Source organism: Sorex araneus, chromosome 4 (genome assembly GCF_027595985.1).
Source record: "Sorex araneus isolate mSorAra2 chromosome 4, mSorAra2.pri, whole genome shotgun sequence".
Classification (NCBI taxonomy): Eukaryota; Metazoa; Chordata; class Mammalia; order Eulipotyphla; family Soricidae; genus Sorex; species Sorex araneus.
Genome location: NC_073305.1, coordinates 38276383 through 38300141, shown reverse-complemented (window position 1 = coordinate 38300141; position 23759 = coordinate 38276383). Strand labels below are relative to the sequence as shown.

Below are 23759 nucleotides of genomic sequence, written 5' to 3'. Positions count from 1 at the left end.
CTTAAATTTCTAAAGGGGAACAAATTGACTATTTTTATTTATTTATTTATTTATTTATTTATTTATTTATTTATTTATTTATTTATTTATTTATTGTCATTGGTCTATCTATGGGATTGTCCAACTCCAAATTTTCGATATACTGTTTCTATCTCTGAGTCCTTCCCAGACCAAAGCCTATTTATTGCTGTGGTCTAGATTTCCCCAAGCACCAGCAGACTATGAGAAAATGTACATATAAGGCAATCTCAGCAACAATACTAGTTTTACTGGTTCTGGGCTTTGGGCCTGGAGAAGTCTAGTAGGAAGTCATTGGAGGGTGCTTTTCCTTTCCCTCCCTCTGTTAGCACCCTAATGGGGTTGAGGGGTTAAGTTTCATCTGCCAGGCCCTGCTCTCTGTGCAAATGCTAAATCCTGGCAGGCTTCCTAGTGCACCCAGGGTCAACAATCCTCCCTGTACTTGAACTTCTGTACTTGGAGGAGGGTGTTGCATCCTCCCAGCTCAATCATCAGCCGTTGCTCTAGAGTCACACTGCTGGGCTCCAGGTTCCACAGTGAGACAGCTTTAATTTATATCTGCAGGTATGTATCCCAAGACCACACACACCAGAACACACACCGTAGGGTTTCCTGCTATCATCCACCTCCCAACCCTCATGTCCTACATTCTCAAAGGCCAATGATTTAGGGTTTTAATCCAGTAAGAAAAAAAAAAGAATTGGGGATCTTTTTTTTTTTTATTCATCCATCCGTCTATCTATGTTTCTATTTTTCTATCTATAGAGGGATTCATTTCAAAGAATTGTAACTAACGGACTAGAAGCTGGTAAGTCTAAATCTTCAACATAGATTAGCAGTCTGGAGGACAAAAAGAGAGAGAATAGTGTGGCTTGAGTTCAAAGGCAGGCTGTTGCTGGATACAACCTCTTCCTTGGTGGAACCACTGTTTTGATCCCAGGACCTTCAATTGGTTGGGTTCAAGGATAATGAGATGAGACTTACCCTCAGGTTAATCAATCTACTCAAAATCTATCTATTTAAACATTAAACTTATCTTTTTTGGGGGGGGCATACCCGGCAATGCACAGGGGTTACTCCTGGCTCTGCACTCAGAAGTTACCCCTGGCGGTGCTCAGAGGACCATATGGGATGCTGGGAATCGAATCCCGGTCGGCTGCATGCAAGGCAAATGCCCTACCTGCTGTGCTATCGCTCCAGCCCCCATAAACATTAAACTTATCTCAATACAAGTTTCGGCACAACAGCAATGTTGTGCCTAATATTCGAACAAATTTTTTGGACAAGTAAAGATGACACATAAAATTAACCATTATCGGGGCTGGAGTGATAGCACAGCGGGTATGGCATTTGCCTTGCACGCAGCTGACCCGGGTTCGATTCCCAGCATCCCATGTGGTCCCCTGAGCACCACCAGGGGTAATTCCTGAGTGCAGAGCCAGGAGCGACCCCTGTGAATCGCTGGGTGTGACCCAAAAGGAAAACAAAATTAACCATTATCATCCCTTATGGAAAAAAAACATAACCTCACCGTAATAAATAATGTTTTTCTGCCTAAAAATATGTCTCAAATAAGCAGACATTATGAATAGTACAGACTTCAGGCACCTATAAAAATTTTTAAGGCAAAACTTTCATCTTCTTTTCAACCTAGTAATATCCTGTGACCGCAGAACCTCAATCAATAAAAAGGCAATAAAATAAACTCCTTGTCGAGAGTTCACTGATGACCAAATATCAACTCAAGATAGAAACATGCAAGATGATATACTATCCCTTCCCTACAGACTTTCAGGAACTCACTTAGTTTAAGGAAACAGCCTCTACCTATTTCCAGTGGTGCAGCCTGGATGAATCCTAGTGCGAACAGGCCTTAGGAAAGATGGGCTGCAAGGAGCTGGAGGGATAAAGAGGAGCAGTGCCACTCTTCAGTGGGGGTGGGTGACACTGACATTCACTCCCAGGTCTTATTCCGCACTGAAAAAAATGTTAACTTTTCAGTTAACTGCTTGTGGACACGCAGGCCATTCCAAGGAAACAAATCCTTTGACGCACAAGGAAGCACAGGTGATGCTACCCCACAGCTTTCAATGTGGGGTCCAGTTGACTAAGTGAACAAAGGGTCCAGATCCTTTTACGGTTCCTTATGATTCTGGGAGCTGGGAGGGTTTAAGGAGACTCCTGAATTTTGGAATTACGAGGTGACTTTGGCTACCACATAGTCGTTCTGAGTTCCAAACTTCCCTGGTTCAAAAATAAGACTAATTTTAATTCCTGTCCCACAAAAAGGTCTTATAAGAATTAGATAAAATGACTCATCTGAATAGGCAAATTCAATCCCATGTCCATAGCAGGCATTCTTGATATTTTTGTGCGTTATTTAATTTACTGATAGTAAAGAATTTAGTGAACAGAAAACAGATGCTTAGCCTCCACAGGGACAATTTAGATTTAAAAGAATTTTCATCTGTCTCATGACTCAGGTTACTCGGACAACAATTAGGTTGAGTAGAGCAGGCACCGGTTGCTATAGAGATCTATTATAGATAGGCTGGTATCTATAAACTAAATTGCTCATTAATTATGACTTCAAAATACAAGTCTCTGTCAATGGCTCCATTTTATTCTGGGAAGTTTAGTGGTCTTAAGCTTGTGGGGGGAAATCAATAGGAGGGATAAGGGGAGAGGGGGGGAGAAGGGTGTTTGGTGGGGAGCAGGTGGGTTTAGAATGGGAAGAAAACAGAAAGTTCATCCTGGATTCCTTCTATATGTTTGCTTTAGTTAAACATAATTATAAAAATTACACACACAAATCTGGAAAACATGGAAACTAAGAGGAAAATGATCCATAATCCTACCTCCCAAAGAATGATACTGATTTTATATTTTCTTCCTTTTTAAAAAAATTACACAGTAATTATGTTATATGGGCATTTTTGCATTGCATTTAACCTAACAATGTAGTATAATAATACCTAACCCATACTATACAATGTACACATTATTTTAAAGATCTCATCATATTCTGTCAAAATGACTGAGACCAAATTTTCTCCCACAGTTCCACTGTTGGGTTTGCAGATATGTTCTGTTCCTTATACTACAAATAATTCAGCATAAGTCTTTTTTACAGCATCAAAAAAAATACCACTTCATTTTTCTTTAGTTTTAGGTTTTCAAAATTGAAATAACAAGGTAAAAGAGTTTGGGCATACTAAAGGCTCTTGATATATGTTGGCAAACATATATCAAGATGTTAGACTTTGTCTGCAATGGAATAAAGTGCCTTTTTCAATCTATGCTTGTCAATAATGAGTGGACTGATGGGAAAATCACTAACTTGAAGAGAAAGAAAAGTTACTTGCAGAACAGATGTCTAGTTCCTGGCCTTCTAGTATAGTTGAACATTTTCCCATACATTTGTTAACCCATGCATTTCCTTATACCACAGTGATACTTTTAAAGACCATATCTTCTTTAGGGATATTGCAAATATATTGGGGTATTTTTAAAACATACTGCAAGGTATATACCAAAAGGTATAATTTATGAATCATGTGAACTATGTGAATGCCAAGTATGAAGTGGTGAGGAAAAATGAAAGGCTATTCAAGTACAAGCAAAAACAAATGAGGCTTTAAGTTGTCTCAAGAAAACTAAAGCAAATGCCACAGTTATAATGAGGAGATGTGTTATGACTTCAGTTTCAAAGATAATGTTTTTCTCTCCTTCCCTGACAACAGTCTCCTAAATTGATCTGTGTTAAGGTAATAGCACAAAATGACAAAAATAAGAGAAAACAATTTTTATAATGAATCTAAAGAACTGGATAGCCAATTTGTTCCCCAGGAAAGTGGTAACCTCATTCTTGGATCAAGATGACCCCAAATGGTAATGGCTGATAGGTATGATCTGGGTTTACTCTGCAAGTGGTCTCCAGCAGAAAAGCTTAAAAGACAACTATTCTAGGTTCTTGTCTGTAACGTTTGAGTGAATGTTCAAAAAAAATTGTCAAGAATATAAAAATATCACAAATCACGAATCACGAAATCCCGTTAATCACCGATTTCTCCGGGGGCTCAGTAACATCTCATTTCGTCCTTTCCCTGAGATTTTAGAAGTCTATCTCGAATTGGCCCTCTTAACGATGCTGCACTGGGGGCTCTTCAGGGTCAGGGGGATGAGATCCAGCTTGTTACTGGATTTTGCATATGAATCCACCATGGGAAGCTTACAAGGCTGTCCCATGTGGGCAGGAAACTCTCAGAAGATTATCAGTTTTTCCCAGAGGGAGAAGAAGGCTAAAGATATCGCTTCTGGGAGCTTGCTTTTAAGTCTCTGGATGTTGGCCGTTGATGGGATTACACACACCTGGGTTCCTCTGCCCGTATCTTCATGCATGAGGCCTGTCCAAACATGTGGAGAGGGGCCTATAGCTAGGTTCCGGTGGTCTTTGGCCGCTGGGAGCTCTGCTCGGGGTGGGGAGGGAAGCTGGAGCCCACCCCCTCCGAGGGGCCCTGGGGAAGACAGCCAGGCGTGCGGGCAAGAGACTCTCTGCCATAAAAATATATATAGTAAAAATGGCAAAGGGAATGATTTAGTCATATTCCATGTGTTATATAACTTCCAATGTAAAATAATTTCACTTGGTATTTGTTGATCTCCCAAAGTTAAATATTTTAAAGTAACCCTAACAAGAGAAATACATTTTAATACAAAACCTATGAAAGAAAAGAGCTAATGAAGAGCCAACCATCTAATCATAATTATAGCAACAACCATTAAAAACAAATTTTCATTAAAAAAGCATGAGATACTTTTACTGTGATAAAGATACAAAGAGAATACTGGATATAAACTCTTTTTAATAGAGATGAAAAGAAGAAATCTGAAGTTAAAATTTATCACTGATTTTTTTCAGTAATTTAACACTACTAGGTCCTTCCTTAAAACCCTAAATTTCTATTCTGAGCCACTCATTTAAAAACACACCAGAAACATGCCCTCTGTCTTGATACAGTCATTTATTTTTGAGACAGTTTGTTAGTAATTATTTTCATGAGAGTCTATTCTCAACTCCCACTTCCTTAACACTTTCATGGGCAAGGACGTTTAAATTTTCTGTATTCTTTGCTCCAGAGTCCTCAATAATCATAGGCCTATGTTTAACAAAAACGGAGATTAGCTTATACATGATAGGAAAAGTACCTGGAATTATTGGTCCACGGAGCTGTTATCAATGATTTCCTGAGAACTCTCATACCCACAAAATGTGTCCTTCACACAATATGATACAAACATCTTAAAAATCGCACTGGTTAAAAATGAATACTTAGAAGAAGGTCCCAAAGATTAGATATAAAGGAAGAACCTTCTAAAGCAAGGAGTGGGTAGAAGTCGTATTTGGAACAGAGAAGCAGGAGGAGAAAGTGGATGGCAATCAAGAGTGCGCATCCACATCGTGTCTGCAAGCAGCATGGTACTAGATTCTGCCATGTGAAATCTGCATTGAAAGTCTTAACAATCTGCTGTGTGTGTGTGTGTGTGTGTGTGGTGTGTGGTGTGTGTGTTTGTGTTTCAAGAAATCGGGCAGGTTTTAAAGACTGTAATTTATTTGCTGGAGTGATAGCACAGCGGGTAGGGCGTTTGCCTTGCACGTGGCTGACCCGGGTTTAATTCCTCCATTCCTCTCGGAGAGCCCGGCAAGCTACTGAGAGTATCCCGCCCGCACGGCAGAGCCTGGCAAGCTCCCCATGGTGTAGTCAATATGCCAAAAACAGTAACAAGTCTCACAATGGAGATGTTACTGGTGCCCACTCGAGCAAATCGATGAGTAATGGGATGACAGTGACAATTTATCTGCAATTTTCCATACTTAACTCAAATCAAAATATTTCTTCAATGTTCCACACAATGAACCTCTTACATAATGCTGGATGGTTGCAAAGCTTATGAGTACACAAATAAAACTGAGCTTTCTGAGACATCTGAGAGGAAAAGGGATCAAAGAACATATCAGCTGGGGCTGGAGTACAGTAGGGAAGGCACTTGCCTTACACACTACTGGACCAGGTGTGATCCCCAACATATGGTCCCATAGGGTCTCCTGCGCCCACCAGGATTGATCTTGAATGCAGTGCCAGGAGTAATCCCTAAGCACCACGAGTGACCCCCAAAGAAAACACACACACACACACACATACACACACACACATCCAAAACAAAACCAAAGGATCACCAGCTCACATTCCAAACCTCACAGGAGCTTTGACTTGGACATAACCTATCAACTTGGGCTTTAGAGAAACCTCAGGAAATAAAATATTTCCATGTGTATCGTAAATATCTTCCCTAGGCAGGTTCCTATGACAAATGTGATTACTGTGGGAAAATAAGAAATGAGTTCCATACCCCCACCTCTTTGGTTTCATTTAACAATAATGCTAAAATATTAAAAGCTATCCTCACAAGATATCTGTCTCTGATAACTTTGATGAAACAAGTATGGCTATGCTCTGTCTACACTAGATACACCTACTATGGAAGACCCCGCAGAAACCTTTTCCTTTCTAAAAAGCAAAAGAGAACTGGTCAAGTGTCCATTAGCTGTTTGGATGTCTTTTCCAACATTTCCCCCCCCCCCCCATGTCTTACTTCTGAGACCCAGGGAGATAATAAAAGATGAAATGGGATTCCCTAAAGCACCTGCCTCCCATTGGGTGGTTAGAAACAGAAAACGGACATTTCAACTGATGCCTTAAGAATCACTTGTGACCCTTTTTACAATTTATGTTTCAATATCTGGCAATTGCTTTAGAGAGTCTAGTATGAGCAAAAAAGCAGAGGATTGGAATTTAAAAAATCTCACTTTGGAGGGGGCTGGAGTGATAGCACAGCGGGTAGGGCATTTGCCTTGTGTGCGGCTGAGCCAGGTTCCATTTCTCTGTTCCTCTCGGAGAGCCCAGCAAGCTACCGAGAGTATCCCACCTGCACGGCAGAGCCTGGCAAGCTACCTGTGGCATATTCGATATGCCAAAAAGAGTAACAACAATTCTCACAATGGAGATACTACTGGTGCCCGCTCGAGCAAATTGATGAACAATGGGATGACAGTGCCAGTGCTATAGACTTTGGAGGAAGGCTCTCCCGTTCATCAGTGTTGTGATGCTGAGGTAGGAAAATAGCCGCTTAACATTACCACTGTTTGACTGAACGAAATCCGTAATTTAACTGCAATTAATCATAAATGCCCTCCCCACCCCACCCTGCCAACACAACACACACACACACACATATACATACATATACACACAGAGTCATATGGTGTCTAGATAAGGGGTCTTTGATGTGAACCTGGAGTTTCCATAGAGAAGAGGACTAGAGACAAAGTGAAAGAAAGAAAAAGAAGAAAGAAGAAGGAAGAAGCAAAATTATGAAGCTATTAATTCTTCCTTCTCTGTCTATGTTCCATATTGAAGCATAGAAAGAAATAACGAGACTTCAGATTACCAGTAGGGGAGGAGGCAAGAGGTGGATAAATTGAAATAAAATGAAGAACTGATGGTGAATAATAAAATTGGACTTCTGGCAATAAACTTAGTATCTCCATGTGTTTTCATACTGGTTTTAAATGATGCACTGAAACTCAAATGTCACAACATGACATTACTTCAATATGCATTAATTTTAAGTCATAAAATCCTTCTATTGTTGCTTCAGTGCTGGATGCTACAAATTTACCAATTTCTGTCTTTAGTCCCAAGTTTTGTCTGTCATTTGTAGGGAAGGGGTTAGAAATATAAATTACATTTCTCTTTTTTACAAGATCCTGACTTAAGTCTGAAATATAATCAGAAAATTTGTTTTGGGTAGATAGAGGAACTCAATTTGATCATGTGATGGGGGGCAGAGTGAGAGAACAGTGGGTGGTACTTGCATGCAGCCATCCAGGGTATAATCCCCTGTATCCAATATGGTCCCCCAAATTACTGCCAGGAGTGATTCTCAAGTGAAGAGCCAGGAGTAACTCCTGAACCTACAGGTGTGGCCCCAAACCAAAAATAAATAAATAAATAAATAAATAAATAAATCTGCATGAGAAAATCTTTTAAAAAACAAAGCATTGTTCAACTAAAACTTAATATGAACAACTCTGTAACTTTGTATCTCATGGTGATTCAATAAATTTTTAAAAATCATGTGAATTTTACTAAAAGTTTGGTAGTAGGGTATACAGTCGAGGGATGAAGCTAACTTCTTGAAATTACTTACTGTAAACTAATGGTAAATGAACATAATTTTAATTTTAAAAAGAATAGAATGCTTCAATAAGTGTGGGGATTTGAAGTATCAATAATTTCACAGCCAATGGAGATGCAAACCTAAATCCTCTATGTGCCTCTGTAAGAGAGTTCTGTTCCAGGTCTCCCATCCTATGAAATCAGCTTTGTTTGCTCACACCACACCTGGTCCAAGAGTGATTACTCCTTCACAGGCGCTACCCTGGGATGACCTCATCATTCATGCAACTTCTTAGGACACTGCATTCTGTTTTTTCCAAAATCCCTAAAGCCTCCTTCATACCATGCATTTCTCAGCAAATGAAGATGGTTCTATCAGTCAGTTCACGAAGATTTGCCTTCCTTGTGCTATTTCCAAGACAACAGGTGGAGGTGTTCACTGTGGGTATGGAGTATAATGCCCAGGAGAAATCTGTACCAACTATTGCATAAGGTTCACTCACTCGCCAGATTCAGAATCCATGACATTCAGTCACACCATCCACCTGCTTTTTACTGTTGTTACCTCCTGGCCTTTTAGTCTCTGTTTTTTACTCAAGAAAATGCTGTCACTGGCTTAGTCTTCACCTCCATACTGCCACCAGCATGCTGGTGATACCAGAATCCAGGTGCCACTGACACTTTACTGTTGAGACTTTCTCATCAAGACCTCAGCTTCCTACCCCTATAGTAATCCCCCAGCAGATCCACTGCAAAAGCCACTGATTCAAATGTGTTTTTCACAAAAACTTCTGTTACATGTCCACACAATGACATGTATTCAACTTTTTCAGCAGCTTCCAAATCACAGTTTCTTAGCCAGGAGCCACATTTACCCCACCACCCTTGTGGGTTCCCAGGATATTTCAAGGAGCCAGAGGTGGAAATTGTGTAAATGGGGTAATACTGCGTCAGACTAGTGGACCAGCTGGAAGGATGAGGGTGCCACAGGATAAAAACAAAGTTGGAAGGGGCCCCAGAGAAAAAGGTTGAGAAACACTGATATAGAGGACAAATGTTCTATTTTCTTCCCACATATCCACAGGTCTCTTCTAACTTCATTTCCTCCATGACTTGGAATAGTCTATAATTTTCATTCCTACATGCTCGATATCTTGAATTCCATCGTCATGGCACCTCTTCCCGACTCCTGAAAAACCTCCATTCCAGGAAGCACCATTCTTTTTCTCATGTCTACATACAGGCAGTTGAGTGTGGCTGAGGTAAACACAATGAGACTATCAGAAGTATGAAATTTTTGATTCTTTTGTACAATAGTCTCAATATTACTGTTTTAGACCTGAAGTGCCACCATACCACCAAAATGTCAAGGTTTCTCCACCACTGATCCAATGTCACCACCCCTATCCTCCTTTGCATCACTGGATCACAGTTCTTCTGTTCATATCTCAGGGGTCAGAAGTATGCAAACTGATGAGTGAGAACCAGAATCCGGCTCCAAAGTCTGTATCTTCGACCTCTGCAGCATCTATTTCAAACTTAATCTTTAACTTCCAACTCTTGCTATCAATATTCCTTACTCCAAAATTTACTAAGGAATGGTGGCGTAAGATGAACCCTTTGGCATCTTTCACTCCCAAACAAGCTCACCTACTCCTAGAAGTCTCTTCCTTCCCACTGCTCCCAGAAAACTCTTCTTCTTTTTGCTGTGCATCCACGGGTGTATTCCTTGCTCTCAGAGTTACATGTGGGACCTGGCCAGTGCCTAAACTTGAGCAGTGGGTGCTAAACGAATCCATACACACACACACACACACATATATAAAACTGTATCACTGTATCATCCCGTTGATCATCGATTTTCTTGACCAGGCACCAGTAATGTCCCTATTCATCCTAGCCCTGAGATTTTAGCACCCTCTCTTTACTCGTTCTTCTCAGTGGTGCCTCATTGGAGGCTCTTTCAGGGTCAGGGGAATGAGACCCATCGTTGTTACTGTATTTGGCATATCGAATATGCCACAGAGAGCTTGTCAGGCTCTTCTGTGTGGGCAGGATACTCTCAGTAGCTTGCCGAGTTCTTTGTCTTTACTAGACAATGAGAGGTCGTGAGGCCGCAAAGGTGGCCATGCGCTTCCAGGAGCTTGGTTTTATAGTCTCTGGATGTTGGCAGTTGATGGGATTACATGGCATTGCGGACAGTTTGTGGGTGTGATTGCCTAGCTACTGGAAAAAGGGGGATCTGGGTGGAAGAGGCCCCATCCCGATCCAAGCAGGCTTGGAGATCTCAGCCCTGGGTCCCACACACCTGAGTCCTCTGCCAGTTCCTTCATATGTGAGGCTCGTCCGAGCATGTGGAGAGTGGCCTTGAGCATGGTTGTGGCTGGGTCCCGGGGATCTTCAGCTGCCAGGGCTCTGCTTAGGGATGGGAGGGAAACTCAACCTGCCCCTCTGAGGGGCCCCAGTGAAGACAGCCAGGTGCAGGGGCAAATATACATATTTGAGACTGATTTCTTGGAGACGCCAAAGAAGCCTGGTAAAAGTCCTCATTTATCTAGTTTTATGGGGAAATTGCAAGACTTGATATTAAAGGGTATAAGTAAAACAGGCAGGAGGAAAAGAGAAGAGGAAACAAGGAAATTAAATGAGGGAGGCAGGAGCTCCAAAGTACATGTTTATAGGAGACAACTTGTCACTATCTCACCCTTTGTAACAGAGAGTTAGGGATGGAGGCAACAAATACCAAGCTGTTATGCAGACTCCAGTACCAACAGCAACTTGAGAATTCCAAGGAACGCACTCCCTTCTCAAACTCATCCATTTCCAAGGACTCATTGCATCAGGGAAACACAATGGGAGTGTCTCTGAATTACCACACCATGATTTACTTCCCCAGGAAGCTACCAATCCCCCTTCTACATTATAAACTAAAGCAAAACCAAACCTTTCATCAGCCTGCTTTAATTTATTGCCCTCTACAAAGCGTTCTCCAAAGCCAAGAGCCAACAAGTGTTGGTTGATGTGCAATGAATGCAGTGGTGAGGAGCTGTGTCACCATTGCCTAGAACAGTGTTCATGCATCCCATCATGCCCTTGTACCAGAAGCCAGATTGACCCTGATGTGGCCTCTATCTGACCCATTCCTGCCTCTAACGCATGCATGTGGAATGGATGGAGGACAGCGGGAGACCAGCAGAGAATGAAGCCCCTCTCCCTTCCATGAAGCTCACCAAGCATTCCTAAGTATACCTCTCTTCCATCATCTCTTCCCCGAGGTCATACTCTGTGCTGACCATTAGATGCCGTCTGGGGGATGGGAGTGGATAGAGATGCCCCCCCCACACACACAGATAAGACCTGCAGAGTACCCAACGCCACGCACCTTGTTTGTTGGCAGACACAGCAGATCCAGATCTTCTCCTGCTTCTGGTAAGAGCAGCAGCTCTTGCACACGTTGAACTTACAGTCCCCACAGCGGCGCTTGGTATTGACGAGGAAGGTGAAGGGTGAGCAGCAGCGCATGCAGCAGTGCTCCACGAACTTCTGGTGCTTCGATAAGATGCTGCACTTGCTGCCTTCCTCATCCAGCTTCTGCTTCATCTCGCTGGGAATCAGAGTGGGGGAAGAGAAAGAGCGTGTTAGGTGGGGACAGAGGGTGGGGGCGGGGAATGTGGCTGCTGCGTAGGCTCTTCCCACAGAAACAGAGAACTCTGAGAGATCAGTCGCTTGACATAATATCCTGAGAGTAATCATCACGGAGGATTAATTGTGGGGCATGGCTGCATGTCATATTTCTAGGTGACAGCCTGAAAGACCATAGTTTATATTTCAGACACCAGATGGAGATATGAGTTATCATTCAACTGAGCAATCCTTAAAGAATCAAAATTTAACGCCTTTCTAAAGGAGCAGGAGATCATTTATTGATGGTAAAACATTAATTCTCCCAACAGCTCTGCTGGGAATATGATAAATGCAGCCCTGGCCCTACTTAACATCCCTGGAAACCAAAGCGCGCGGCGATTCTAAAAGCTTTCCAATCAATGTGAGTCAATAAAGATTCTCTGGGTGATGGGCAAATCCTAAGCACTTGGGGATTCCGTGTTGGATGAAAGACAATCAATCCTCTTCTTCCAAAGAGCTCCTGGTTTTGCTGGGCACAGACCCAAATGGTTGAACACAAAACTTGACCTCACGCACACACACACTGCTTTCTGCACTCAGGGACAAGGAAAGGAGAAGTCCTGGAGGCAAGTGTATACCCCAAACAGATGAAGTCACCCTGGAAAACACTACATTAGTCAGACTGGGCAAATTTGGATTTCTTGCCATAAAATGGAGGCCTGGGGCCAGAGAGATCATCGAGAGGTTAGTGGATGAATCTAGCATGCACTTGATCTGGGTTTGAACTCTGCACTACACGGATTCCTGAACTTCACCAAACGCGGCCCTGAAGCACTCAAGCTTTGCTGTGTATGGCCCTGGAGGCCCCTCAGTGCTGCCAGGCTGGCTCTTCTGGTCTCCAGAACTGCAGGGACTGAGCAGAATCACAACATCAGGTACTGGCACGGAGATATTTGCCTCATCGGCCGAGTACCAATGGGAGTGGCCCCAGAGACCCCCTGAGCACAGCTTGAGAGAGCATCCCCCTCACAGTCCCCAAGCAAGAGGATCACAAAGAGTAGCAGAAATCGAATATGTTTTTCCATGCCTGGTTTGAAATTGTGCAGTTCGCTGTGGTTGTGTCTGAGGTGTCTGCAGCAAATATTTACTCCTATCTCGCATCAGTCTTTGCAGTCCTGCTTAATGGTGTCTTTCATCATTTGGAAGAATTTGATTTTCCTGTAGTTAAAGCCACTAGTTTTAGATCTTGCTGAAGAAGCCCTATGCTATTCCATCAGTTTAAATACATATTTATATTAATCTTAGATGCATTGTTCTAGCTTTAGTGTATGTGCTGCCGAACTGAGCATTTATATATTCAAATTCATACATAATCAAATAGCCCTGATAGTGGGTGGACTGGTGCTCTACCTCTACCCCTATCCCTAGTCCTTTTCCCAAGAGATGTAATAATCATTGTCACTGTCACTGTCATCCCGTTGCTCATCGATTTGTTCGAGTGGGCACCAGTAATGTCTCTCATTGTGAGACTTATTGTCACTGTTTTTGGCATATCCAATACGCCACAGGTAGCTTGCCAGTCTCTGTCATGCGGGTGCGATACTCTCAGTAGTTTGCCGGGCTCTTCGAGAGGGGCGGAGGAATCGAACACGGGTCAGCCGAGTGAAAGGCAAATGCGCTACGACTGTGCTATCGCCCCAGCCCATGTAATAATCATTCTGGATTATCTTGGTGGACCCTAACTCCAGTTCAGGCATTCTTGTAAGGAGCGCAGATACTGTGAACAGTAAGGCGAGCTGAATTTCCAGTGCCCCCAGAAGCTGGGAGAGTGCAGAACAGACACTCCCAAGATCTGTGGGAGGAGACATAGTTCAGTCAACACCTCAGTTTGGCCATTTGACCATTTGGCCCCCAGAACTATGAAAGTAGACAATTATGCTGCTTTTTTTTTAGCTTAAAATTCTATTTTACTTTAGGTCATGATTTACAATACTATGAATGGTAGGGTTTCATGCATAAAATATTCCAGCACCACACCCTCCGCCAGTGTTATCCACTTCTCTCCACCATTGTCCCAGTGTCTGCCTCCCTCTTCCTAGCCCCTTGAACTTGAGTTTTAAGTGACCTACTACTTTATGGTTATTTGCTTTGGCTTCCCCCCAAAAAAGTATGTATAAAAGCAGGACAGAAAAATAAATAAATAGATCAGGCTCAAGTTAGAAATATTCTATAAAGGGGCTGGAGCAAATGCACAGCGGGTAAGGTCTTTGCCTTGCATGCGGCCAACCTGGGTTTGATTTCCAGCATCCCATATGGTCTCCTGAGTGCCGCCAGGAGTAAGTCCTGAGTGCAGAGCCAGGAGTGACCCCTGAACATCGCAGGGTGTGACCCAAAAAGCAAAATAATAATAATAATAAATAAATAAATATTTTATAAAAAAATAACCGAACAACAAAAATCAAAAATTGGGTGAAAGATCTGAAGAAACATTCCTCTCAAGAAGACATGTAAGCATAAGCATATGACAACATGCTCAACATCCCTTATTATTAGGGAAAACAAGTCAAAACCACAAGGAGGTATAGCCCCATGCCCATGAGAATGGTCGCTGTTGTAATGACTAGAGCCAGCAAGAGTGGGTGAGGGTGTGGGGAGAGATAGCACAGTGGGTAGGGGGTTTGCCTTGCACATGGCCAACCCGTGTTCAATTCCTCTGTCCCTCTCAGAGAGCCTGGCAAGCTACTAAAAGCATCCCACCCACACAGCAGAGCCTGGCAAGCTACCCGTGGCATATTCTATATACCAAAAACAGTAACAAGTCTCACAATGGAGACATTACTGGTGCCCGCTGGAGCAAATCAATGAACAAAAGGATGACAGTGCTACAGTGCATGCTGTTGATAAGAATGTAAACTGGTTTTCACCTTTATGGAAAGCTACATGGAGATTTTTTTGAAAATTAAAGATGGTTTGAGGGAATCAACCTAAAAGTCAATTCACTGATGACTGGATAAAGAAATTGTGAGGAAATATGACAGCAACTCAATAAGATGAAGCTGTGCCTTTCACAGCACAATGGGTGGAACTTGAGGTGATTATGCGACTTGCTGACTAAAATAAGTCAGCAAGTCGCATAATGAATATTGTGCGTATTGAATATTGAATACACCATATTGAATACACCAAAGGTAGCTTGTCAGGCTCTGCCGGGCGGGCGGGATACTCTTGGTAGCTTGCCAGGCTCTTATAGTAAAGGAGTAAACCTGGACAACTGAAATTTTAAAGTATCATAAGAATATGACTAAAAAAATTAAAAATAAATGAACAGAATAAAACATTACATAAACAAAAGCTCCCCTCGGTACTGTGTCCTCATCTAGTTACTACTCTATAGCGCTTCAAATATCTTTCGGCTCAATAACAGCCAGTGGTTAGTTCATGGTCCTCCTTCCACTTACTCCTGGGTCTAGCCAATCTGCTTTAATCCCTTTTCTTGAAAGGACATAGAAGCTCTGCTCAAGTTCTCTCACTGACCTCCTTGCCGCTAAATCCAAAGGCTTTCAAATTGTCTACATCTTTAGATGATAATTCAAATTTAATTGTCTACATCTTTACATGACAAGTCAAGGTGTGTTTGTAGCTTTGTCTTTCAGATACTCTGAGCTGGTACATGTATCTTCCAGTATGTGAGCATGGCTCACTCTTCTGCATGGCAATGCCCAATACTTACCTGCTGCTTGAGCAACAAAGGGATGCTGAACCAAGGAAAGGAAGAGAAGACTGCATCAGGCCAGTGAGTGATTCTACAAGGTCAATATCAAATGTGTGTACTTCGCTGAATAAACTAATTATAGGGAAACAGGACAGAGGCCTACCCATGCCCAGGAAGGCAGGAAGATATTGTTATCTGTTCTCTTAGGTTTAAAGCAGAAGATCAGCTAAGATGTCAACAGCTCAGACATCTGTAAGCAGTAGAAGAAGAGATTCAGCAATTGACTGGCTTCTACTGATATTTTAGAGACACTAAATTAAATGGAATAAAACATCTAGGGAAAAAATCTTTGGGGATCAAATGAGCTCAGTGAACTCAATCTATAGGATCACTTAGATTTTATTAGTTTTGTTCCCTGATATACAAAACTGCGAATTCCAGTGGCATTTAAAATTTTACTGGGTATCTATTAATAAAACTGTACCAAAATCCCTGCTGAGTTTATTGCAAGCGAATGTAGTGCTTGGAACCATAGGCTCAGGGAAGAAACAGATGCTCTAATTAAAAAAAAAGAAAATGAAACTTCTTTTTCCAGCATGTATTTCTTGCCAGGTACTGTGTTGGTATTTAATAGACATTATTTCAGTTGATTGTCACCATACTTATTTAAAGCAGGTGTTATGATTATTTTTATTTCCAAAGTATCTCTTTTATTTATTTTATAATTAGTCTAAAATATTGTAAATTTCAGGGATGAAGGGGTTGAGGTTAATAACTGTGCATACAGAATTGATCACACCTACCACCAAAGTTTCAATGTCATCCCTGCCAAAATGATCCTTCTACTCATTCCTTCACCAGTCAACTTCCTCCGATAAACACTAGAGATTTTATGGAGTCTAGGAGTTAATTTTGTCATTGCTGTTTTGTGTTAGCTATTTGCTTATTTATATTCTGTATTTGTGTGAAATCAGCCAGCAACTGTGTTTCATTTTCTTTTCTATTTTACTTTGCATAATCATCCCAAGATACATTCACAAAGTGACCTTCTTCTGAACCATCACTTACTAGATTTCTCATGGAAAAATTCACTAAATAAAATTGTATAGTAGAGTTAAAAGATAGTATAGTGGGGAAGGCACTTGCCTTGCACGTTGGTGACTCAGATTCGATCCCCAGCACCATATACGATCACCAGGAGTGATCCCTGAGCACAGAGCCAGGAATAAGCCCTGAGCACTGCCAACAGTGGCTCCCCCAAATAACTGAATAGGAGTCAAGACAGCACAGGGGTTATATGTGTTTGTCTTGCATATAACCAACCCTGGCTCAGTCCCCAGTATGACATAGTCATTGCCAGGATGAACACTGCTGGGTATAACATAACAAAACAAAACTCAAAAGTCCAAAATTTTATAGTAAAACTTAAAAGTATCTGATAGCAGAACTAACCAGGAATCACATAAGATCAGAAATCTGCTTCAAAACTCCTGGGAAACATCAAGTCCCCATATAATCCACCATCTAGGAGAGAGATTGGCTTGGAATCAGAGGACCAATCCAGGAAAAGAGAATGATTTGGACTCATAGGCTACAGTGTAAATGCAGGCTTAGTTATTTATCAAAGAGTCCTCTACCAACTGTTTTTCTGAACTGTTAAGGACTGGAGCGACAGCACAGAAGGTAGGGCATTTGCTTTGCACTCGGCCCACTGGGGTTCAATTCCTCCACCCCTCTCGGAGAGCCTGGAATGCTACTGAGAGTATCTTGCCTGCACAGCAGAGCCTGACAAGCTACCTGTGGCATATTCCATATGCCAAAAACAGTAACAACAAGTCTCACAATGGAGACGTTACCGGTGCCCACTTGAGCAAATCGATGAGCAACAGGATGACAGTGACAGTGACAGTTAAGTTGCAATGATAATTCCTACTTACACAAAGTTGCTGGAAATTTTAAAAGAGCGAAGCAGTAAGAAACCAGTATTCATTTTTTTTATTTGTATTTGCCAGAAACCCAGTGGTTGTGTACCCATATTATTTTATCATACTCGTTGATGTCAAGAGATTTTTGCGATGTAGATACAAGAATTCCTAATATTACTAGTTGAATGAACACTGGATAATAATGGATGGGAGCTGGTATATCATTATGGCTATCACTTGTATTTCCTCCCAAGACTAATGATGTTGAACATAGTTATACTCGTCTTTAGCAATTATGTTTCACTTACTTTAGCAATTTCAGTTCACTTGCATTCAATTACTTGTTCTAAACTCCACCTAATCTATCACTTTGCAGATATCTGAAAGCCTATCAACAGTTCATGATTTCCCAGTCTAACTGCCATGCCAACTCCAATTGGGTAGCATCTTGGTATGTTGAGAGCACACAGACTCAACAGAGTCCGAGTGTCATAGTAAGTTAGCCATGTCTGCTGTGGTACAGCAGGGGAAAGTGATGGCATATACATCACTTTTTTACTAAAAAAAAACCAAAGTAAATCTGATCCATAGCTATAATAACCCCCTTCAAGATTACAGGCACTAATGCTTAGATTTCAATTATTCATTTAATTCTCATTTGCTGTCACATACTATTTTCCAGGCAGTGGGGGCTTAGTACCAAGGGTGTGGAGTACCACACTCAAGCAGCAAAATTTGTTAGGCTCCAGGGTTTAGCCACTGCATCCAATTTTCCATAACGGAATGCATCTTTCCCTCCTTACTGAGGAAACTCACTGTTGTTCAGGAGGACTCAGTGTCCCCGAAGTATTGACTCTTTTTTGCTGCCTGGTCTATGATATGCTGTGGCACCTCTAAATTTCTTTGCTTTGCTTAGGCAGTAACTGGAACACCAACCTCCCTTTCCAGATTGTGCCAGCACTACTGCTTTTTGGGCACGTACTTTCAAAACTGCAGGTGCTTGGATTGAACGCATATCATCCAGTGATCCTCCATCCTTATGAGGCACACAGTTGGAGTCTAGTTATTCTTTAAGGCTAAAAGGAAAAGCCAAGAGAATTGAGCCCATAAAAGGGAACATTCCTCATCGTCAGGCTTATCACATATACTGGGTAAATGTCTGGCAAGAATGTCCCCGTCTAACATGACTTACTGGCACGGCTCACTCACCTTTCAGCTCCAAACCCACACCTTTTAACAGTGCCAGCTATCTTTGCATTCCTAACCTCAGCATGGCTTGGAATAGTCCCAGTCCCCTCCTGGGATTTCACAAAGCAGTTGACAGTCACCATCTCCACATCTCCAGTCTGTCTTCATAACTCTGTGCAGTAGGGATGGTAATTAAATATCCAGTCTCCTCAAGTCAGCCACATGGGTGCACAAACAGATCAGACTATTTGACAGTCACAAATGACTTCACTTGTGCAGTAGCCTAAGAGCAAAGGAGGCCCAAGGCCAAAGACAAAGAAGATTGCTAGAGAAAGGCCCGCATTCAGATGGAGGAATTGCCTTTTCTGTAGTCAAAACTCTACACGTCTTTGGCAAGAATGAACAGCCGACTTCCTCCTGCAGCACCAAGTCCCCTTAGCATGGCTCAAAACTCCTAGGATGATCATTTATGTTTAAAGAAATAAAAAAAAGTTCTCTTAAAGCTTTATGAATCTTCCAAATAAAAATGCAGAAAATATCATGAAAACTATGGTTTTTCAATGAACTTGTAACAGATACAGCTATGTTCTGTGAAAACTGGAATACTATCATTTTTTTTAAAGGAGAAAGAATAGAACCTAGTCTATGAAAATAGTTGCCTCTCTGCAGATACTGATTCTTGGAACAAAACTTCCTTCTTGCTTTGCCATGTTTTCCTCTGTTTAGCAGAGGGAGCTGGAATCCTGGACTCCCTAGACTATTGCCTACTGGTGTTGGGTAGGTTCTGCCAACACAAGGCACTTTAAAGCGACTGGAAGGAGGATGGAAGCTGCTATTTTTCTGCCTGACAGTCTCATTGAGGCAGTCACTTTGGGTGGATGCGGCTCCTCCCGTAGTTCTTCTTGGCAGTGGGGGATTCCTGCAGTGCCTTTGACTCAAGAAGGGCATCAGAAGTAGCTCCCGCTGGAGTAAATTTTTGGGATCCCAGCTACACTCTTTTCTTCTCCAGCTCTAAAGGCAGACTCCGCTCCCACAATTACTAACATTCAGGTAATTGCATGTCCTTCCTGTTTCTTTTCAAATCTTCCCATATTTTTGTAACTAATTCCCAAATTTAAAACCTTCTGTGTGAATTAGGGGCCAGAGCAACAGTCCACGGGGTTTGCCTTGCACACAGCCGACCCAGGTTTGATCCCCAACATCCCTGAGCACCACCAGGGGGGGCACAGAGCCAGGAGTAACCCCTGAGCATCACCAACTGTGGCCCCAAAACAAACAAAACTCAATAAATAAATAATTAAATAAATAAACCCTCTGTGTTAAATATTTAGAGGTGTCTATTTTCTGAATTGTTTCTCAACTGATATATCTCTAGAGGGTAGAAGTTAGATTGTAACATCCAGAGACATTTATTTAATGTGTTTAAAATCTCTTTGTGATAAAATTTCTTTCTTTTGGATTTTTTGTTGTTGTTTTGGGGGCTACACCTTGAATCACTGTATCGCTGTCAACCCGTCACTCATCGATTTGCTCAAGCGGTGTGTTCATAAAATGTGTCTGTGCCCATGCTGCGTGCATTTGGTGTTCATGAGCATCGGGGCCTGTTGCCACTGTCAACAGATGCATGGGACATAACAGGACCGCCAAACTGGTTGGTGATCAATTGCTGTTTATTCAAATCTTTGTCCCCATTTCAGGCTCATAGTGGCCCTCATTCCCATCTCCTACTTTTCCCCATGCTAATCTCTCGTGCCCAGTCTCACAGTCTTAGTTAAGAGCCCAACCTCATAGGTTGGGGGTAGCAACTACCCTTAGATCAGATAAGCACAACCAACACATGTAAAGCCCTTCCTTGCTGGTGGTGTTGGGGGGGAAGCTCTTCTAATGTAAAGATCTCATCCTGCTAGGATATCTGCAGGACAGGACTTCATCTAAAGGAGTATTTCTCCTTCCCTTCATCCAATAACCATTTAAACAGTCATCTTAAATTTACTTCTTAATAATCTTCCTAGTCATTTTGTATGGACACAGTAAGAAATTGTTAAGTTTATAGGTTGGCTTTCCTGGGGATATCTTGCTATAGATCCCAGACTATAGTCCTCAGGCCAGATTAGTCCTTCCTAATCCCTGCATGGTCCTTGTCTAGTCATTTTTCTTGGGTCATGATGGAATTTTTCCACAACCGTGGTCTTAATTTTAAGTTTTATGGCACTTGGCCTGTCCTGTTTTGGTGCCAGGATAGCTTATAACTTGCCCTGAGTCCATCCAAGTCAGGACCCTGCTTTTGGGGTGCTAGGAACCAAGGGCAACTGAGGCTTCAGTCAAGTAAATATGAAAGATGCCCAGGAGTAAATATTATTTGGAGTCAATTAACTCCCAAGTTACAAAAACATAGCATTAACCATCTTCCTGTGTCTGTACAAAAAGCACATTGTAAACTATGCAAAGAACATAAGGGAAAGAGAAAAGCAATATTTCACTTACAAATACAAAATCCAGAGTCCTTAGAAGGATCTGGCCTTACCAGTCATAGGGTCCAATTTGGGGATATAAGTGATTAGCAGATAGGGGAAGCAGAGCATAAAGGAGAGGTAAAGGATAAACAGAGGAATGGAAGTGTCTTGGGAGCACTGTGATGGGTACAACTCAATAAACCTACACTCCCTGCAACAAGGGGGAAAGAACAGAGGAGGAAGGATGAGCCAATGTTATTCTACACGCCTGGTGATGCTCACGGATTACTCCTAGGCACTACAGTCAGGGATCACTCCTGTAAGGCTTGGTGGTGGGGGTGCATATGGGATGCCCTGTATTGAACCTGGCTCGGCTGTTTGCAAGGCAAGTACCCTGCTCACTGTACTATCAGTCCAGCCCTTATTTTGTATATTTTTAAAATTGAAGTGCTAGTTTATGAAATTAAGTTTTAGGTGTACATCTACACCTGTCTTCAAATGTACACTGCCCTTCAAGCCCCCTCAGTTTCAAAATCACCCCTGCCTCGGTGCATCGAAACCTTTTATCCTTAGATCCCTTCAACCTATTCCCTCTGGTAATCATAGTGATGAAGTTACTAGAGTTTTATTTTAGTTTGGTTTTTCCTCTTCTCTTGTTTCTTTATATCTCATTAATGAGTGATATGGAGTATTTTTCTTTTTCCTTTGGTCTATTTTCCCTTATCATGACTCCCTCCAGTTGCATCCATGTAGTCACAACTGGCAATATTCCATTTTTTCTTATAGCTGAGTAGTATTCTATGGCATTGATAGGCTACATAATTTTTATTCACTTAGGTCACTAGGCACTTTGGTTGCTACCCTCATGTCCTGATTATTATAAACAGCATTACATTAAATCTAGGAATATACACCTTTTTTCATATTTGCACTTTCATATTCTCTGGAGAGATGCCTAGTAGAATTGCTGAATCATATGGCAAATTTATTTCTAATACTTTGAGAAAACTTCATCCTATTCTCTTCATGCAATTCTCATTACCAGAAATGTAAGAGGTTTTTTTTTTTCTCCCTATCCTCACCAACACATGCCATTTCTGGTCTTTTTGATGTAAGCCATTCTCATAGGTGTGAGGTGCTATCTTATTGTAGTCTGATTTCCTGTTGATAATAAGTGATAATGAATTTCTCTTTCATGTGTCTATTGCCCATCTGTAGGGATTCTTTAGAGAAGAATCTAGGTGAATTCAGTTCTTCGGTAATATCTAGCCCTTCTAACCATTTTTCTGATAACACCAAAGATTCGTTGTGGAAGGGGGGAGGCAGGTGGTTGGAGCCATACCCAGCTTTGCTTAGGACTTACTCCAGGCTCTGTGCTCAGGGATATCCTGGTAGTGCTTGAGCAACCCTATATGGTGCCACGGACCAAACCAGGGCAGCAATAGGGAAGACAACAGCTTATCCCTGTACTCTCTCTATAGCCCCTAAAGATATATATTTTTTAAGAGCCCATTTTATAAGACTTCATGGGTATCTGCACTCTTGATCACTCCAACTCTGGATAACAGTGATTCCCACAGAGCCCACCTGTTTCTCTCTCCATCTGAACATATGTTCAGTAACACTTTATCAAAGTTTGTTTCTTAATTCCCTTCTTTCTTTATTCTACTTTTCTACCATTGAGGGATTTAACTCCTGCATGCATCATAAATGACTATGTGCTAATGGGTCTTACGGGCAGAGCCTGGCAAGCTACCAGTGGCATATTCGATATGCCAAAATCAGTAATGATAGGCTTCATTCCCCTGGCCCTGAAAGAGCCTCCAGTCATTGGGAAAGATGAGTAAGGAGAGGCTGCTAAAATCTCAGGGCTGACACTGACCAGGCAAGTGGAAACAGAGATAAACAAATGGGACTATCTTAAACTGAGAAGCTTCTGTACCTCAAAAGATACAGCGACCAGAATACAAAGACAGTCTACAGAATAGGAAAGGATATTCACCTGATACCCACCAGATAAGGGGTTGATATCAAGGATTTACAAGGCACTGGTTAAACTCCACAAGAAGAAAACATCCAACCCCATCAGAAAATGGGGCGATGAAATGAACAGAAAATTTCTCAAGGAAGAAATCCGAATGGCTAAAAGACACATGAAAAAATGTTCCTCATCACTAATCATCAGGGAGATGCAGATCAAAACAACAATGAGATACCATCTCACACCACAGAGACTGGCCACATCCAAAAGAACAAAAGTGACCGGTGTTGGCGCGGATGTGGGGAGAAAGGGACTCTCCTTCACTGCTGGTGGGAATGCCGACTGGTTCAGTCCTTTTGGAAAACAGTATGGACACTTCTCAAAAAATTAGAAATTGAGCCCCCATTTGACCCAGCAATACCACTTCTGGGAATATATCCCGGAGATGCAAAAAAGTATGGTAAAAGTGACATCTGCACCTATATGTTCATTGCAACACAGTTCACAATAGCCAGAATCTGGAAAAAACCCGAGTACCAGAGAACAGATGACTGGTTAAAGAAACTTTGGTACATCTACACCATGGAATAATATGCAGCTCTTAGAAAAGATGAAGTC

The 23759-nt window shown here is 41.9% G+C and overlaps 1 protein-coding gene across 3 annotated transcripts in view; it reads right to left on the bottom strand.

Annotated features, from left to right (window-relative positions):
• MYRIP (myosin VIIA and Rab interacting protein) overlaps nt 1-23759 on the bottom strand; it is a 345140-nt gene that overhangs the window by 181830 nt on the left and 139551 nt on the right. For all 3 annotated transcript variants that reach the window (XM_055135103.1, XM_055135102.1, XM_055135104.1), the window contains one exon: nt 11641-11862. In XM_055135103.1, the coding sequence (XP_054991078.1) occupies nt 11641-11862 (222 nt within the window). The remainder of the gene's footprint in view (nt 1-11640; nt 11863-23759) is intronic.